General features: G+C 43.9%; 1 protein-coding gene across 7 annotated transcripts in view; it reads left to right on the top strand.

Moving 5' to 3' along the window:
- ptbp3 (polypyrimidine tract binding protein 3) overlaps positions 1 to 12,320 on the top strand; it is a 142,210-nt gene that overhangs the window by 57,377 nt on the left and 72,513 nt on the right. For 5 of the 7 annotated variants that reach the window (XM_071351542.1, XM_071351546.1, XM_071351544.1 and 2 more), the window contains exons 2-3: positions 1,182 to 1,254; positions 8,659 to 8,828. In XM_071351542.1, coding sequence (XP_071207643.1) covers positions 1,230 to 1,254; positions 8,659 to 8,828 — 195 coding nt within the window. In that variant the 5' untranslated portion in view covers positions 1,182 to 1,229. Of the gene's footprint in view, positions 1 to 1,178; positions 1,255 to 8,658; positions 8,829 to 12,320 lie in introns of all 7 variants that reach the window. The other 2 variants (XM_071351543.1, XM_071351545.1) reach the window with 2 other exon arrangements.

Genomic DNA, 12,320 nt, shown 5'->3' with positions numbered 1-12,320 from the left:
AGGGAGTAACAGTAACCTAACGTCTCTGTCCTGTCTGTCAGCAGGGAGTAACAGTAACCTAACGTCTCTGTCCTGTCTGTCAGCAGGGAGTAACAGTAACCTAACGTCTCTGTCATGTCTTGTCTGTCAGCAGGGAGTAACAGTTACCTAACGTCTCTGTCCTGTCTTTTCTGTCAGCAGGGAGTAACAGTAACCTAACGTCTCTGTCCTGCCTTGTCTGTCAGCAGGGAGTAACAGTTACCTAACGTCTCTGTCCTGTCTTGTCTGTCAGCAGGGAGTAACAATAACCTAACGTCTCTGTCTTGTCTGTCAGCAGGGAGTAACAGTTACCTAACGTCTCTGTCCTGTCTTGTCTGTCAGCAGGGAGTAACAGTAACCTAACATCTCTTTCCTGTCTTGTCTGTCAGCAGGGAGTAACAGTTACCTAACGTCTCTGTCCTGTCTTGTCTGTCAGCAGGGAGTAACAGTTACCTAACGTCTCTGTCCTGTCCTGTCTGTCAGCAGGGAGTAACAGTAACCTAACGTCTCTGTCCTGTCTGTCAGCAGGGAGTAACAGTAACCTAACGTCTCTGTCCTGTCTGTCAGCAGGGAGTAACAGTTACCTAACGTCTCTGTCTTGTCTGTCAGCAGGGAGTAACAGTAACCTAACGTCTCTGTCCTGTCTGTCAGCAGGGAGTAACAGTAACCTAACGTCTCTGTCCTGTCTTGTCTGTCAGCAGGGAGGAACAGTAACCTAACGTCTCTGTCCTGTCTGTCAGCAGGGAGTAACAGTAACCTAACGTCTCTGTCTTGTCTGTCAGCAGGGAGTAACAGTAACCTAACGTCTCTGTCCTGTCTATCAGCAGGGAGTAACAGTTACCTAACGTCTCTGTCCTGTCTGTCAGCAGGGAGTAACAGTAACCTAACGTCTCTGTCCTGTCTGTCAGCAGGGAGTAACAGTAACCTAACGTCTCTGTCTTGTCTGTCAGCAGGGAGTAACAGTAACCTAACGTCTCTGTCCTGTCTATCAGCAGGGAGTAACAGTTACCTAACGTCTCTGTCCTGTCTGTCAGCAGGGAGTAACAGTTACCTAACGTCTCTGTCCTGTCTATCAGCAGGGAGTAACAGTAACCTAACGTCTCTGTCCTGTCTATCAGCAGGGAGTAACAGTTACCTAACGTCTCTGTCCTGTCTGTCAGCAGGGATCTGTTCTGCCTCTTTCTTCTGCTGTCCTCTGCGGCCCTTCTACCATGAGCACTTCTACTCCATCCACAGGTACGTCTTAATGACCTCTGACATCTACCCTGTATCTATGTATACATACTGTAGGCTGGGATTCAACCCCATCAACAGACCTCTACCCTGTATCTATGTACACATACTGTAGGCTCTCTCACCAACCCCATCAACAGACCTCTGACCTGTATCTATGTATACATACTGTAGGCTGGGATTCAACCCCATCAACAGACCTCTATCCTGTATGTATGTATACATACTGTAGGCTGGGATTCAACCCCATCAACAGACCTCTATCCTGTATGTATGTACACATACTGTAGGCTGGGATTCAACCCCATCAACAGACCTCTATCCTGTATGTATGTACACATACTGTAGGCTGGGATTCAATCCCATCAACAGACCTCTGACCTGTATCTATGTATACATACTGTAGGCTGGGATTCAATCCCATCAACAGACCTCTGACCTGTATGTATGTATACATACTGTAGGCTGGGATTCAATCCCATCAACAGACCTCTACCCTGTATCTATGTATACATACTGTAGGCTGGGATTCAATCCCATCAACAGACCTCTACCCTGTATCTATGTACACATACTGTAGGCTGGGATTCAACCCCATCAACAGACCTCTACCCTGTATCTATGTATACATACTGTAGGCTGGGATTCAACCCCATCAACAGACCTCTACCCTGTATCTATGTACACATACTGTAGCCTGGGATTCAATCCCATCGCTCATTGGTCATTGGAGACAGCATTCACGGTAAATTCTGCGTAGATATCGGCTCAATTGGAGATATCCTTTAAAAAGCTGCGTTGTCGACGCGATGGGATTTCATCCCGGCCATAGTCTGCGACCCAGTTGGTTAGAACGTTATCATGTAACCTCGTTGGTCCCATTGAGCATTGGTTACTGGTTATAATGCGATGCTACCCAGGAGGTTTCCCTGGAGACGTGATGCAGAATACAACGCATAACAAGTGAGTGAAAAGAGCAGCTCCTGATTGGTCCATTCCCCCCCCATGACCCTGTGTTTCCATGGTAACGTGCTGGTAACCTCTGGTTGGCTGACAGAGAGGAGATTAATCTAATTGTGCTGTTGACTGATCTTATTGGCTTTAAAGAGATTAACTAAGATCCCATCTCCTGTAATGGACACACACACACACACACACACACACACACACACACACACACACACACACACACACACACACACACACACACACACACACACACACACACACACACACACACACACACACACACACACACACACACACACACACACACACACACAGGCTCTCAGACAGGAAATAGATGGGTATGGCTATCAGATGGGACATCATATGATGTGTTGTAGAACAGCTCCAAGACTGTGTGTCTGTGTCTGTGTGTTTGTGTTTGTGTGTGTGTGTGTGACTGAGGCCTGACTACATACTAACACATCTAGACTGTCTGTTTCTACTGAGGCCTGACTACATACTAACACATCCAGACTGTCTGTTTCTACTGAGGCCTGACTACATACTAACACATCCAGACTGTCTGTTTCTACTGAGGCCTGACTACATACTAACACATCTAGACTGTCTGTTTCTACTGAGGCCTGACTACATACTAACACATCCAGACTGTCTGTTTCTACTGAGGCCTGACTACATACTAACACATCCAGACTGTCTGTTTCTACTGAGGCCTGACTACATACTAACACACCCAGACTGTCTGTTTCTACTGAGGCCTGACTACATACTAACACATCCAGACTGTCTGTTTCTACTGAGGCCTGACTACATACTAACACATCCAGACTGTCTGTTTCTACTGAGGCCTGACTACATACTAACACACCCAGACTGTCTGTTTCTACTGAGGCCTGACTACATACTAACACACCCAGACTGTCTGTTTCTACTGAGGCCTGACTACATACTAACACATCTAGACTGTCTGTTTCTACTGAGGCCTGACTACATACTAACACATCCAGACTGTCTGTTTCTACTGAGGCCTGACTACATACTAACACATCCAGACTGTCTGTTTCTACTGAGGCCTGACTACATACTAACACACCCAGACTGTCTGTTTCTACTGAGGCCTGACTACATACTAACACATCCAGACTGTCTGTTTCTACTGAGGCCTGACTACATACTAACACATCCAGACTGTCTGTTTCTACTGAGGCCTGACTACATACTAACACATCCAGACTGTCTGTTTCTACTGAGGCCTGACTACATACTAACACATCCAGACTGTCTGTTTCTACTGAGGCCTGACTACATACTAACACATCCAGACTGTCTGTTTCTACTGAGGCCTGACTACATACTAACACATCCAGACTGTCTGTTTCTACTGAGGCCTGACTACATACTAACACACCCAGACTGTCTGTTTCTACTGAGGCCTGACTACATACTAACACATCCAGACTGTCTGTTTCTACTGAGGCCTGACTACATACTAACACATCCAGACTGTCTGTTTCTACTGAGGCCTGACTACATACTAACACATCCAGACTGTCTGTTTCTACTGAGGCCTGACTACATACTAACACATCTAGACTGTCTGTTTCTACTGAGGCCTGACTACATGCTAACACATCCAGACTGTCTGTTTCTACTGAGGCCTGACTACATACTAACACATCCAGACTGTCTGTTTCTACTGAGGCCTGACTACATACTAACACATCCAGACTGTCTGTTTCTACTGAGGCCTGACTACATACTAACACATCCAGACTGTCTGTTTCTACTGAGGCCTGACTACGTACTAACACACCCAGACTGTCTGTTTCTACTGAGGCCTGACTACGTACTAACACACCCAGACTGTCTGTTTCTACTGAGGCCTGACTACATACTAACACATCCAGACTGTCTGTTTCTACTGAGGCCTGACTACATACTAACACATCCAGACTGTCTGTTTCTACTGAGGCCTGACTACATACTAACACATCCAGACTGTCTGTTTCTACTGAGGCCTGACTACATACTAACACATCCAGACTGTCTGGTTCTACTGAGGCCTGACTACATACTAACACATCCAGACTGTCTGTTTCTACTGAGGCCTGACTACATACTAACACATCTAGACTGTCTGTTTCTACTGAGGCCTGACTACATACTAACACATCCAGACTGTCTGTTTCTACTGAGGCCTGACTACATACTAACACATCCAGACTGTCTGTTTCTACTGAGGCCTGACTACATACTAACACATCTAGACTGTCTGTTTCTACTGAGGCCTGACTACATACTAACACATCCAGACTGTCTGTTTCTACTGAGGCCTGACTACATACTAACACATCCAGACTGTCTGTTTCTACTGAGGCCTGACTACATACTAACACATCCAGACTGTCTGTTTCTACTGAGGCCTGACTACATACTAACACATCCAGACTGTCTGTTTCTACTGAGGCCTGACTACATACTAACACACCCAGACTGTCTGTTTCTACTGAGGCCTGACTACATACTAACACATCTAGACTGTCTGTTTCTACTGAGGCCTGACTACATACTAACACATCTAGACTGTCTGTTTCTACTGAGGCCTGACTACATACTAACACATCTAGACTGTCTGTTTCTACTGAGGCCTGACTACATACTAACACATCCAGACTGTCTGTTTCTACTGAGGCCTGACTACATACTAACACATCCAGACTGTCTGTTTCTACTGAGGCCTGACTACATACTAACACATCTAGACTGTCTGTTTCTACTGAGGTCTGACTACATACTAACACATCTAGACTGTCTGTTTCTACTGAGGCCTGACTACATACTAACACATCTAGACTGTCTGTTTCTACTGAGGCCTGACTACATACTAACACATCTAGACTGTCTGTTTCTACTGAGGCCTGACTACATACTAACACATCTAGACTGTCTGTTTCTACTGAGGCCTGACTACATACTAACACATCCAGACTGTATGTTTCTACTGAGGCCTGACTACATACTAACACATCTAGACTGTCTGTTTCTACTGAGGTCTGACTACATACTAACACATCTAGACTGTCTGTTTCTACTGAGGCCTGACTACATACTAACACATCTAGACTGTCTGTTTCTACTGAGGCCTGACTACATACTAACACATCCAGACTGTCTGTTTCTACTGAGGCCTGACTACATACTAACACATCCAGACTGTCTGTTTCTACTGAGGCCTGACTACATACTAACACATCTAGACTGTCTGTTTCTACTGAGGCCTGACTACATACTAACACACCCAGACTGTCTGTTTCTACTGAGGCCTGACTACATACTAACACATCTAGACTGTCTGTTTCTACTGAGGCCTGACTACATACTAACACATCTAGACTGTCTGTTTCTACTGAGGCCTGACTACATACTAACACACCCAGACTGTCTGTTTCTACTGAGGCCTGACTACATACTAACACATCCAGACTGTCTGTTTCTACTGAGGCCTGACTACATACTAACACATCCAGACTGTCTGTTTCTACTGAGGCCTGACTACATACTAACACACCCAGACTGTCTGTTTCTACTGAGGCCTGACTACATACTAACACATCCAGACTGTCTGTTTCTACTGAGGCCTGACTACATACTAACACATCCAGACTGTCTGTTTCCACTGAGGCCTGACTACATACTAACACATCTAGACTGTCTGTTTCTACTGAGGCCTGACTACATACTAACACCTCTAGACTGTCTGTTTCTACTGAGGCCTGACTACATACTAACACATCCAATGCAAACTGCGTGAGTTAGTGAGTTGACACTTTTTGCTTATCATTTGCATGGTGGCACTGTTGACTTTCACTAATAACTTAGCTCTGACAGTCTTTACAGCCTTGCGGCAGGCAGGTTAGGAGCCAGTCTATCATGCCATACAGCAGGATCCGCCCCCTTCTAGTGTTGCCAGGACGCCTTGGAATCCCCGGAACATAGCTGATATGTCCATGTTATTTACACTCTAATAACCAATCTCTTCTGAGGACATTCTCTGAATACCTTGTCATCTCTGCTGAGGACATTCTCTGAATACCTTGTCAGAGGAGCAAAAGCTTTCCTTTCCCCTCTTCCCTTGTGTCTGCCTGTCATTGGCTCCTCTCTAATGTGGTCTAACATGCCCAATCAGCTGTGACTTCCCTAGCTCTCTATAGCCAAGGTACTGTGTCATGGTTGCCTCGGGGGAGAGGCCTGTTTGGTTCAACAGATTGTTTAGACCTGCTTCAGTCAGAGTAGTAGTAGTACTAGTAGTAGTAGTAGTAGTAGTAGTACTAGTAGTAGTACTAGTAGTACTAGTAGTAATAGTAGTAGTAGTAGTAGTAGTAGTAGTAGCCGTAGTAGTAGTAGTAGTAGTAATAGTAGTAGTAGTACTAGTAGTAATAGTCGTAGTAGTAGTAGTAGTAATAGCAGTAGTAGTAGTAGTAGTAGTAGTAGTAGTAATAGTAGTAGTAGTACTAGTAATAGTAGTAGTAATAGTACTAGTAGTAGTAATAGTAGTAGTAGTTGTCGTAGTAGTAGTAGTAGTAGTAGTAGTAGTAGCCGTAGTAGTAGTAGTAGTAATAGTAGTCGTAGTACTAGTAGTAATAGCCGTAGTACTAGTAGTAGCCGTAGTAGTAGTAGTAATAGTAGTAGTAGTAGTAGTAGTAGTAGTAATAGTAGTAGTAGTACTAGTAATAGTAGTAGTAGTAGTAATAGTACCACTAGTAGTAATAGTAGTAGTAGTAGTAGTAGTAGTAGTAGTAGTAGTAGTTATAGTAGTAGTAGTAATAGTAGTAGTGGTAATAGTAGTAGCAATAGTAGTAGTAGTAGTAGTAGTAGTACTAGTAGTAGTACTAGTAGTAGTAGTAGTAATATTAGTAGTACTAGTAGTAGTAATAGTAGCAGTAGTAATAGTAATAGTTGTAGTAGTACTAGTAGTAGTAGTAATAGTAGTAGTAGTAGGAGTAGGAGTAGTCATAGTGGTAGTAGTTGTAGTAGTACTAGTAGTAGTAGTAATAGTAGTAGTAGTAGTATGCGTAGGAGTAGTCATATGAGTAGTAGTAGTTGTACTAGGAATATGAGTGGTAGTATTAGTAGTAGTTGTAGTAGTACTAGTAGTAGTAGTAATAGTAGTAGTTGTAGTATGAGTAGGAGTAGTCATGGGAGTAGTAGTTGTAGTAGTAGTAGTAGTAGTAATAGTAGTAGTAGTATGAGTAGGAGTAGTCACATGAGTAGTAGTTGTAGTACTGGGAGTAGGAGTAGTAGTATTAGTAGTTGTAGTCCTAGGAGTATTAGTATTAGTAGTTGTGGTACTAGGAGTAGGAGTAGTAGTATTAGTAGTTGTAGTACTATGAGTAGGAGTAGTAGTATTAGTAGTTGTAGTACTAGTAATAGTAGGAATAGGAGTAGTAGTAGTCATAGGAATAGTAGCAGTAGGAGTAGTACCAGTAGTAGTATTCTAATAGTATAGTAGGAGTAGTAGTACTAGGAGTGTTCCAATCTACTTTCAATATTGACCAGGGCGCCGTTTGGTGCCGTTTGGGATGTGTACATTGTCTCTCAGTTAACCCATGAGGACCAGTCTTATTTTAGGTAGCGGAAATGCAATAATCATCATGTCCTATGTCAACATCACAACTCCAGTAATATTATAGCTACAAGCAATAGTAGTAGTCAAATGAACAAATACTTTAAGTCCTATTTTACGAGGCAAGTCAGTTAAGAACAAATTCTTATTTTCAATGACGGCCTACCAGGGAACAGTATGTTAACTGCCTTGTTCAGAACAATATATTTTTTACCTAACCAGCTCGGGGATTTGATCTTGCAATCTCTCAGTTACTAGTCCAACACTCTAACCACTAGGCTACCTGCCACCCTATAGGGTATATGGTGCTATTTTGGGCACAGCCATACTTTATGTCAACCAACTTTCGTTGGTTCCTCTTTCACAGTTCAATCAGTACTATCATTTTATTCATTTAATTTCCACTGCAAATTATAGATAAAACAACATGAATCTACTCTATATGCAGTGGGATCTGCCTGGTTAAATGGGATCTGCTAGCTGGTTAAATGGGATCTGCTGGCTGGTTAAATGGGACCTTCCTGGTTAAATGGGATCTGCCTGGCTGGTTAAATGGGATCTGCTGGCTGGTTAAATGGGACCTTCCTGGTTAAATGGGATCTGCCTGGTTAAATGGGACCTTCCTGGTTAAATGGGACCTGCCTGGCTGGTTAAATGGGATCTGCCTGGCTGGTTAAATGGGATCTGACCTTCCTGGTTAAACGGGATCTTCTGCCTGGTCAAATGGGATCAATTTATCAAATTTAAAAAAAAAATGGGTTTGTTTTCAAATTCTTTGTGGATCTCTCTCTCTCTCTCTCTCTCTCCTCCTACAGCTAATGGCAACGATAGCAGACAGTTTAAAGGAGATCGTTCTCCCTGTGGTCCTTCCCGAGTCCTCCACGTCCGCAAGGTTCCCATCGAGGTGTCTGAGGCTGAGCTCATCTCTCTAGGAGTCCCCTTCGGTAGAGTCACCAACCTGTTGATGCTCAAAGGGAAAAACCAGGTAGGAACAAACATTCTACAACCAGGTTAAAACCAGGTAGGAACAAACATTCTACAACCAGGTTAAAACCAGGTAGGAACAAACATTCTACAACCAGGTTAAAACCAGGTAGGAACAAACATTCTACAACCAGGTTAAAACCAGGTAGGAACAAACATTCTACAACCAGGTTAAAACCAGGTAGGAACAAACATTCTACAACCAGGTTAAAACCAGGTAGGAACAAACATTCTACAACCAGGTTAAAACCAGGTAGGAACAAACATTCTACAACCAGGTTAAAACCAGGTAGGAACAAACATTCTACAACCAGGTTAAAACCAGGTAGGAACAAACATTCTACAACCAGGTTAAAACCAGGTAGGAACAAACATTCTATAACCAGGTTAAAACCAGGTAGGAACAAACATTCTACAACCAGGTTAAAACCAGGTAGGAACAAACATTCTACAACCAGGTTAAAACCAGGTAGAGCCCTATCGACCCTGGTCAAAAGTACTATATAGGTCAGGGCTCACAGTAGTGCACTTTTGAGCAGGGCCCATAGGGGTTTTATTATAGGGAATAGGGTGCCATTTAGGATGGATATCTAGTGTCAAGATCATGTGATAGGCCTGATCACGGACAACGACGAGACAGCCTATAGGGAGGAGGTCAGAGACCTGGCAGTGTGGTGCCAGGACAACAACCTCTACCTCAACGTCAGCAAGACACAAGAGCTGATCGTGGACTACATGAAAAGGAGGGCCGACCACGCCCCCATTAACATTGACGGGGCTGTAGTGGAGCGGGTCGAGAGTTTCAAGTTCCTTAGTGTCCACATCACCAACACACTATCATGGTTCAAGCACACCAAGACAGTCTTGAAGAGGACACAACAAAACATTTTCCCCCTCAGGAGCCTGAAGCGATTTGGCATGGGTCCCCAGATCCTCAAAAAGTTCTACAGCTGCAACATCGAGAGCATCCTGACTGGCTATATCACCGCCTGGTATGGCAACTGCTCGACATCCGACAGCAAGGCGCTACAGAGGGGTCCTTAACAGCTTCTACCCCCAAGCCATAAGACTCCTGAACAATCAATTACCCCCTGTATATAGTCTCCACATTGACTCTGTACCGGTACCCCCTGTATATAGCCTCCACATTGACTCTGTACCGGTACCCCCTGTATATAGCCTCCACATTGACTCTGTACCAGTACCCCCTGTATATAGTCTCCACATTGACTCTGTACTGGTACCCCCTGTATATAGCCTCCACATTGACTCTGTACCGGTACCCCCTGTATATAGTCTCCACATTGACTCTGTACCGGTACCCCCTGTATATAGCCTCCACATTGACTCTGTACCAGTACCCCCTGTATATAGTCTCCACATTGACTCTGTACTGGTACCCCCTGTATATAGCCTCCACATTGACTCTGTACCGGTACCCCCTGTATATAGCCTCCACATTGACTCTGTACCGGTACCCCCTGTATATAGCCTCCACATTGACTCTGTACCAGTACCCCCTGTATATAGCCTCCACATTGACTCTGTACCGGTACCCCCTGTATATAGCCTCCACATTGACTCTGTACCAGTACCCCCTGTATATAGCCTCCACATTGACTCTGTACCAGTACCCCCTGTATATAGCCTCCACATTGACTCTGTACCGGTACCCCCTGTATATAGCCTCCACATTGACTCTGTACCGGTACCCCCTGTATATAGCCTCCACATTAACTCTTTACTGGTACCTCCTGTATATAGCCTCCACATTGACTCTGTACCGTAACACCCTGTATATAGCCTCCACATTGACTCTGTACCAGTACCCCCTGTATATAGCCTCCACATTGACTCTGTACCAGTACCCCCTGTATATAGCCTCCACATTGACTCTGTACCGGTACCCCCTGTATATAGCCTCCACATTGACTCTGTACCAGTACCCCCTGTATATAGCCTCCACATTGACTCTGTACCAGTACCCCCTGTATATAGCCTCCACATTGACTCTGTACCGGTACCCCCTGTATATAGCCTCCACATTGACTCTGTACCGGTACCCCCTGTATATAGCCTCCACATTAACTCTTTACTGGTACCTCCTGTATATAGCCTCCACATTGACTCTGTACCAGTACCCCCCTGTATATAGCCTCCACATTGACTCTGTACCAGTACCCCCCTGTATATAGCTTTGTTATTGTATAGTGTTACTTTTAATTTTACATTTTTTTCTTCGTTTATTTAGTAAATATTTCTTAACTCTATTTCTTCAACTGCATTGTTGTTTCAGGGCTTGTAAGTAAGCATTTAGTAAGCACATACTACACATGTTGTATTCAGCATTTCACTGTAAGGTCTACTACACCTGTTGTATTCAGCATTTCACTGTGCGGTCTACTACACCTGTTGTATTCAGCATTTCACTGTAAGGTCTACTACACCTGTTGTATTCAGCATTTCACTGTAAGGTCTACTACACCTGTTGTATTCAGCATTTCACTGTAAGGTCTACTACACCTGTTGTATTCAGCATTTCACTGTAAGGTCTACTACACCTGTTGTATTCAGCATTTCACTGTGAGGTCTACTACACCTGTTGTATTCAGCATTTCACTGTAAGGTCTACTACACCTGTTGTATTCAGCATTTCACTGTGAGGTCTACTACAGCTGTTGTATTCAGCATTTCACTGTGAGGTCTACTACACCTGTTGTATTCAGCATTTCACTGTAAGGTCTACTACACCTGTTGTATTCAGCATTTCACTGTGAGGTCTACTACACCTGTTGTATTCAGCATTTCACTGTGAGGTCTACTACACCTGTTGTATTCAGCATTTCACTGTAAGGTCTACTACACCTGTTGTATTCAGCATTTCACTGTGAGGTCTACTACACCTGTTGTATTCGGCATTTCACTGTAAGGTCTACTACACCTGTTGTATTCAGCATTTCACTGTAAGGTCTACTACACCTGTTGTATTCAGCATTTCACTGTGAGGTCTACTACACCTGTTGTATTCAGCATTTCACTGTAAGGTCTACTACACCTGTTGTATTCAGCATTTCACTGTGAGGTCTACTACACCTGTTGTATTCAGCATTTCACTGTAAGGTCTACTACACCTGTTGTATTCAGCATTTCACTGTAAGGTCTACTACACCTGTTGTATTCATCATTTCACTGTGAGGTCTACACCTGTTGTATTCAGCATTTCACTGTGAGGTCTACTACATGTGACAAATACAATGTGATGTGATTTAATGTGGGTCTACTGCATGGGATACGAAGGTCCGCATTAATTATGAAGATGCCAATTCAGACCAGAAGTATGAGACTTTGGAGACGTCCCAAATGGCACCCTATTCCCTATGTAGTGCACTACATTTAATGAGGACCAATGGGGTGCAGGACAGGGTTGGAGGGTTCAAGATGTTAAAGTAATCAAGGTTAACTGGAGGCTAGATAAGGAAGTGCTCTGTCTCCC

The sequence above is a fragment of the Salvelinus alpinus genome, chromosome 18 (genome assembly GCF_045679555.1).
Source record: "Salvelinus alpinus chromosome 18, SLU_Salpinus.1, whole genome shotgun sequence".
In the NCBI taxonomy this organism is placed as follows: domain Eukaryota; kingdom Metazoa; phylum Chordata; class Actinopteri; order Salmoniformes; family Salmonidae; genus Salvelinus; species Salvelinus alpinus.
Note: the sequence above shows the minus strand (reverse complement) of the source record. Positions and strands in the feature narration are given on the sequence as shown.